The sequence below is a fragment of the Lolium perenne genome, chromosome 2 (genome assembly GCF_019359855.2).
Source record: "Lolium perenne isolate Kyuss_39 chromosome 2, Kyuss_2.0, whole genome shotgun sequence".
NCBI classification, from domain to species: domain Eukaryota; kingdom Viridiplantae; phylum Streptophyta; class Magnoliopsida; order Poales; family Poaceae; genus Lolium; species Lolium perenne.
In genome coordinates, this window is record NC_067245.2 from 8,102,367 (window position 1) to 8,110,005 (window position 7,639).

At 51.9% G+C, this 7,639-nt stretch overlaps 1 protein-coding gene across 1 annotated transcript; it reads left to right on the forward strand.

Moving 5' to 3' along the window:
* Positions 1–2,664: 2,664 nt before the first annotated feature.
* Positions 2,665–7,467, forward strand: LOC127331060 (indole-2-monooxygenase-like). Its single transcript, XM_071825231.1, has 5 exons — positions 2,665–2,832; positions 3,878–4,831; positions 4,960–5,583; positions 7,331–7,411; positions 7,453–7,467. Exons 1-5 carry the CDS (start codon positions 2,665–2,667, stop codon positions 7,465–7,467), a joined length of 1,842 nt encoding a protein of 613 aa, XP_071681332.1.
* The last annotated feature ends 172 nt before the right edge of the window (positions 7,468–7,639 follow it).

A 7,639-nucleotide genomic window follows, 5' to 3' on the forward strand; every position in this document is an offset into this window, starting at 1 on the left:
ACGTCATACTAAAATGCGCCCCATGTAGCTGTTTCACAAATAAAAACTGTTTGAGCACGCTAAAAATGAAAATATGGTCGCCCGTGGGTCGGAATAGAAATCCGCGTCCGGGGTCTTGCTTCTCATCCTAGGACCCACACACGTGCCAAATATGACCTCATTTCGGCAAACTATGCCATGTCGAGGCCGTTTCCCACCTCATTTTCGATAAAGTCAACCAGATTTAAACTAGAGGTACTTGATCTATTGCTCATGATTTTTGGGTAAATTAAATTGTAGGTTCAAAAATATGATATGGATGTCATATTTGTATTCCTCTTATTTTTCTAATCAATTTAGACATATTATTTGCCAAATTCGTATTTACTGATATTAATTATTCCATATTAAATAAAAAGACAAAAATTAAATCATTTAATTGTTTTTCAAATTTTATATTATTATTATTTATATATATTCATTGTTGTTTACTTAAGTAATTGTTTAGAATTCAAAAATATAGAGATGTGGCAGCACGGTCAAAGGGTTAATATGATTGATATGGTAGTATTAACAACAAGGGCGTCATATCTTTCATGGAAGCTCATCCGAAGAGAACCATGAAGTTAAGCGTGCTGGGGCAGGAGTAGTGTGAGGATGGGTGACCAACTGGGAAGTTTGAATACAAGTGCAATTTGACCTAAGATTAGATGTACTAAGTGTAAGTGAAAGAATAACAAGTAAAATAGAATAAGAAGGAAATTGAAAAAAAATAAAAAAAATTCAATTTTTTTTATAATCTTTTTTCAAAAAAAAAAATTGAAAATTTTGAAATACTATGCCGACGGTTATACCGTCGGTACAACAATCTGTGCCGACGGCCAGTCTGTACCGACGGTGATCGGGCAGTCCCCGACCGGAACTATGCCGACGAAGCTACGCCGACGGTCACCGTCGGCACAGCCTGTGCCGACGGCCTTTCTTGCTGTGCCGACGGCTGGCGGCCGTCGGCAGACTGGAGCTCTCCCGTGCTTGTGAGTCCCAATTAACCACGCGCGCGCGATATAGGCATCCAATGGAGGCGCGTACGTGATCGAGGAGAAATTAATAAAAGCCACGTACGTAGTAACTTGTTTTCGCCGGCTCGGAATTCGGTCCGCGCCGTACGTACGGTTTTAATGGATCGGTTGCGGGGCAAAGAAACGATTCAAAAGGTGCGATTTTAATGGATGGATGGACGAGTTGTGCACGTCTGTTCGATCCACGCGCGCGCGGGGCAACCAAAGCAAGAAGAGTAAAGTCTGAAACAAACCTTCACTTCATAGTGGAGGTCTAAGATGAACCCCAACCTTCTAATCCCTGAAAACACGACCCTGACCTTTCTAATCCCGGTCAATCCCGGCCAAATGTCGCGATCTGCTCGTTTGCGCGTGTGTTTACTCATGTGGGGCTGATCAACCAGGATTTAACGCCAAAGTGGGCTGGTCCAGCCTAGTAGATGGACGTGGTTGTTTCGGCCCATAACTCCAATAGGCAAATTGATTAGTAGTTTAGCATACGCAGAACATAAAATGTAGCGGATTGGAGTGCCAAAGGCACTTGACGAGGGCCATGGTGATTTCTTTACTCAAATCATGGTTTTTTTCATTACAAAGGTAGCTAGGTGCCTAGCTATGACCTAATCCAATCTGATTAGGGCATCTCCAGCGGTGCGACGCAAACAGGCGCTGAGCGACCGTTTGCGTCCGCTTTGACCGAAAATGCGTCTGGCACCCTCTGCAGCTGACGCAAAGTGACCGGGCCGTCCGCGGAGACGCAAACCTGGCCCCTGCGTCTTTGCGGACGCTGCGCGGATGCGCAAAGTGTCCGCTCGCATCTCCATCGGGCCCGCTTGGCAGCGAGTCTGCACCGAGGGTATTCGGCGGTCAGCGCTTCCACGTCTGCGCCGTAGTCTTCGCCATCAATGGCGCGGCTGCCTGTTCTGCGCGCGCACTGGCGGGCGGCGGCTGGGCTTCTGCGCCGCCTTCAATGGCATCGTATTCCGCGCGCGGCCGCCCTTAAAAATCCACCGGCCGCGTTGCTCCTTCGCCCACACCACACCTCCACTTGCACCACCACGCCAGCCGCCATGGGGAAGAAAAACGACTTCGAGGTCCCGCTCCCCGTCACGGTGGGGAGGCTCATGCACGGCAAATGGATGCCGTGCGACGACGCCTGGTTCGGCGTGCGGTGCTCGACGGCCGGCGGCTCACCGCCGCCGGTGCCCATCCCTCCGCACTCGCGCGTGAGCTCGAGCGAACCGCGGAGATCCGGCGCCGGAGGCGGTATCTGCCGGCGGACCTCCGCGCCGATCCGTCGTACGCCATCGACTCGGAGCTTTGGCGTACGTACCTGTCCACGGAGACGGACATGAGACGAAGGGCAGGCTTCATGGGCGACAGGGATTATCCCTTCGGCCCTGCACCGTCGGCTCGTCGACAGCAGGCGCCGACGCGTCGTCAGCAGGCGCCGACGCGACGTGAGCAGGCGCCGCACAACGACGCCGACGACCGCGAGGATGACGACGACGAAGCCTACGCTGCGTACGACGACGACTACGTCGAGGCGCTCGCATACCATAGCGAGGAGGTGAAGGACGACAGCGACGACTACGTCGCTGTCGTCTTCCACGAATGGCAGCAGGCCATGGCGGAGGGCCGGAACTTCGACTTCCCGGAGAACACGACGGACGACGAGATGGCGAAGGTCGCCGTCCTCGTCTCCGAGTACGACACGCCTGTGCAGTCGCCGCTGCCCCGCTACGCCACCGTCGTCATGCAGCCGGGCCTGTCGGCGGATGAAGCACTTCGACAGGCGCTCCTGGAGCCGGCGGCGCCTCCTCCACCGCCACCACCGCCGCCACAGCCTTATGTCTGGGCGCCTCAACCGCCGCCACAGCCGCAGCCCTGGGCGCCTCCACCGCCGCCACAGCCGCAGCCTCCTCAACCTCGAGCACCGGCGGTGCGTCCGGCGTACGCTCCCCCGGATGGCAACTGGCCGTGGGTCATACCGGAGCTCATCCTGGTCGACAGCGACGAGGAGCAGCACAGCGACGATGAGCAGCAGTAGGCGTTTAGGTTTTTTTAAAAATGTTGTAAGTATGTAAATTATATTTCATGTTTAAAAAAAATGATTCGTTCTAAAAAAATGCGTCGTGCCGCTGGAGCCACCCCCGACGCAAACGGACGCGCGGTCGATTTCGACCAAAAGAGCCGACGCAAACAGACGCGCGCGGACGCTAAAATGCGTCGCGCCGCTGAGATGCCCTTACCTACCATGTGCAAACCAGTTACTGGTGATTGTCCCCTATTGTTTTCCGTGAGGAAAGCAAGATGGCTTTCTTCTCAAACTCGGATGGGAACTGAGGGCATTACTAGAGCACTCCATGGTGTCGATTACCTGCGATTTCAGTCCTCTACATACGAGTCTGTCGGCCACAGCGATCAGCCGCCGAACGCCATCGCTGCCGTCGTAAGGGGGAGGAGTAGGCTAGCTACTGCACACAGCATGCCGAGGACCAAGGGTTTTGCATGCTGGAGTTATGGGCCAAAACTATCCAATCCATTGACTAGCCCATTGTGGCGTTTAATCCCGGTTGACCAGCAAACACACGCACAAACGAGCAGATCGCAAGATTTGGCCGGGATTGACTGGGATTAGAAAGTTCAGGGTTGTGTTTTCAGGGATTAGAAGGTTGGGGTTCATCTCAGACCTCCACTACTAAGTCAAGGTTTATTTCAGACTTTTCTCAAGAAAGAACGATTCGAGTGCACGATCGCGCGCGCGTGAAAAGGGGCGAGATGAGTCAATCGAACGACCTGCTCCGCTGCTGTGATTCCGTTGTGAGCGATGGGTGAAGCGACGCAGGTCCTTCTCCATTCTCCATGAGGCGAGGTCTGCACAGGCAGCAGCCCTCCTAGTCCTGGTCCCTCTTCTCTTGGCGTCCGTCCTCCTCATGGTGCGCCGCTTCGGGAACGGGACGGCCACGGCGAGAGCCAGAGAGGAGGTGCTGGGCAAGCTGCCCTCTCCCTGCGGCCGGCTGCCCGTCATCGGCCACCTGCACCTGCTGGGCTCCCTCCCGCACGTCTCCCTCCGCGACCTCGCCGCCCAGCACGGCCGCGACGGCCTCATGCTCCTCCGCCTCGGCGCCGTCCCCACGCTCGTCGTCTCCTCGCCGGCCGCCGCGCAGGCCGTCCTGCGCACGCACGACCACGTCTTCGCGTCCCGGCCGCACTCCCCCGTCACCGACATCCTCTTCTACGGCTCCACCGACGTCGCCTTCTGCCCCTACGGCCACCACTGGCGCCAGGTCAAGAAGATCGCCACCACGCACCTCCTCACCGCCAGGAAGGTCCGCTCCTACCGCCACGCGCGGGAGCACGAGGTCAGGCTGGTCGTCGCCAAGCTCCGCGACGCGGTCGGCGCCGGCGCCCCCGTCGACCTCAGCGACATGCTCAGCGCCTTCGCCAACGACGTCGTCTGCCACGCGGTGTCCGGCAAGTCCTTCCGGAAGCAGGGCCACAACAAGCTCTTCCGGGAGCTGGTGGAGGCCAACTCCTCGCTCATCGGCGGCTTCAACCTCGAGGACCACTTCCCGGCGCTGGTGAAGATGGACCTCATCAAGAGGATGGTGTGCGCCAAGGCCCGGAGAGTGCACAAGATGTGGGACGACCTGCTTGATAGCCTCATCGACCACCACGCCAGCAAACCGGCGTCAGAACGCGGCGGCGAGGACTGCGACTTCATCGACGTCTTGCTTTCCGTTCAGCAAGAGTACAACCTCACGAAAGACCATATCAAGGCTCAGTTGACGGTACGCACACGTATAGTATGACCTCACAATTAAACGGCACCTTCACCTACACGTCACATACTAGCTAAGCTAGTCTAGCTCTATATGCATGCTAAGCTGTTGGTTTTTTGTATTTACCTGCTGATCAGATCATGCTTGAAGCTGGCACGGACACATCATTCATAGTGCTGGAGTACGCCATGGTTCGGCTCATGCAAAACCCCCACCTCATGGCCAAGCTACAAGCCGAGGTGAGGAACATCATACCCAAGGAAAAAGACATGGTCACCGAAGACGACCTCAACGGTTTGGCCTACCTGAAAGCGGTGATCAAGGAGACGCTCCGGCTCCACACGCCCGCTCCGCTCCTCGTGCCCCACCTCTCCATGGCCGACTGCGACATCAACGGCTACACCATACCATCAGGGACGCGCGTCATCGTCAACAGCTGGGCTCTCGCGAGGGATCCAAGCGGCTGGGAGAGCGCGGAGGAGTTCATGCCTGAGCGGTTCCTGGAAGGCGGCAGCGCCGCGGCCGTGGACTACAGGGGGAACGACTTCCTCTACCTCCCGTTTGGGGCCGGGCGAAGGATATGCCCTGGCATAAACTTCGCCATTGTGACCGTCGAGATCATGCTGGCGAATCTCATGTACCAATTCGACTGGAAGCTGCCACCTCGATCGGCGCAGGAAGGTGGCATTAGTATGGCCGAATCATTTGGGATCACTGTGCACCGCAAGGAGAAGCTCCTCCTCGTCCCTCTGCTGCCGCAAGCTTAACTTCGTGGTTCATGTAAAGGTCTTGTGCGTTTTGTGCCCACAAGATTAACTGAGGACTATATTACCTATTGGAATAATATCGTGCTTTTGGACTTCTAGTTAAGCACATGTGTATTATTATTGAATAAAGATGAAGCAGCCTGCCCTCTCAGCTAGACTAGACGGGGGAAAGCCACTGGAATCGCCTCCATCAAATCCTATGTTGTCTCTATGATAAATTTGGATTAGTCCACAATTAGATTTGTATTTGTGGCAATATCTTGATCAAATATTTCCAAGTAATGTCATTATTAAAGAACCATATGAATTTCCCTATATGTTATTACCATATTATTTATGTATTATTGGTGGTCGATATTTTGTTTGTGAGGTGAACTTTTCATATGCAACCACTAATTATGCTTTTCCTTGATGCATTTACTGATGCACAATGTTACGACGGTTCTGATGGGAAGAAAATCTTTTACGACCAGGGTCCTATGCTCCCTTTGTTGGACCAACTCGGGAGGCTGACACGTGGTGAACTGAACTTCAAAGCAAGCTTGTTTATCCCCAATTCCCAAATCTCAAGTCCCCATTCCCTTCTCCGGCACCGCACGGCTAGCCTGCTGCTTCTTCTCGCCGCCGCCGCAATTCTCCGGCTAACCGTGTCGCATTTCTCGGTGCTTGATCCTGCTGCTCCCCGTCCTCAGTCAAGGAGACCTGGCTACTTGCCCCGGTGGCGTGAAGCTAGTCATAGTGGGAAGTAACATAGGGTAGTAACATGCACAAGGTACTACTCTATGTTACTAACTTCATAGTGGGTAGTAGGTTGTAACTTATATTCAGTTGCTACGTCTGTCGCTAGGTGAAGGTGGTCCATCGCTTTGGCCAGTCATATAGGATTTTCTTCCGTCCTGATGCTAGATACTTAATCAATCTAGATATAGGACGTCGGTGAGAACATTGTGCATTAGCTAGAGTTGATTGTGTGTTGTGATTAGCTCGATGCAAAATCACTTAGGCATGTTGGCACTCTTCTCAAACCACATTACTAAGGATAATAAGGGTAGATCACATATAAGGCCAAGGACCAATGCCCAACTTCATATCATAGCAGTTCAGGCAATGATATGTCCTTTGTACCTAAGCTACTACATATTGTGAATTCATGCGCTTAGGGGGAGTATTGGTTTCATACTTCCCTGGATGAGGAGTATGTTAACGTTAGGAGATGATGACCATATACAAGAATCGTACTTGACAATCATGAGCTTGCACTTGTATTTATCATGCATTCTTTTTTGGCATCGATGCTTATTATTTTGTGCCACCATATTTATGATAGAGAGATCAAATGAACCAATGAAAAAACACGCTAATGGATCATCCCATACATTAAATTTGGAATGGTTCCATCCGATCGTTATCTACCCTCAAACAAAACATTGCATAAGCGACCCCGCAATGTTTTGTAAAAGAAAAAAGGAAAAAAGAAAATCTACAAGCACTTCTTTTCCTCTTTGTCCTTTGGCAAGGGAATCATTTAGTTTATTGGTGCCATAAACTCAAAAGAAGAGCACCCGGGAACATCGGTTAATTAAACATAGACTTGGCCTTTTGCATTTCCATTTCAGTAAAACTTTATACGCACATGCAAGGTATACCACAACACCACATGCACATGCATGGAAAATTTCCGGTCTAGGAAGAAAACAATTTTTGTATGTTGTCTAAGCTAGTTACCAAAAAAAACTGGTAGGTCCTCGATTTATTCGTTCATGTAAAAGTACTTAACAGGAAGGGTGCCCAGTCTTGTGCCGAACAATTTATTGCTTGGCATGTGTGTAAGAGCATCTCAACAGTACAATTAAGGCTTTTCAGCGTGTATCCTGCTAGCTGGTTGGCCATCTCAAATTGCTTTGCTTGTATGCTCTTTACGTGTGGTTTGAGCAAAAATTGTATTCCCCTCCTCAGCCTTTTTACATGTACTAGTCGTCGTTGATTTATACGTGCTCCTCGATCGAGGATGTACACGTATGCACGTACTACCAGCTAGCTTTTTTTTTGC

Bases quoted from the DNA above. Each gene is read 5' to 3' on its own strand.
- LOC127331060 (XM_071825231.1), top strand. From the start codon at position 2,665: ATGGCGGAGGGCCGGAACTTCGACTTCCCGGAGAACACGACGGACGAC. The intron at 2,833-3,877 runs GCGCTCCTGGAG...CGATGGGTGAAG, and splicing joins CGGATGAAGCACTTCGACAG to CGACGCAGGTCCTTCTCCAT. The intron at 5,584-7,330 runs GCTTAACTTCGT...AAAAACTGGTAG, and splicing joins TCGTCCCTCTGCTGCCGCAA to GTCCTCGATTTATTCGTTCA.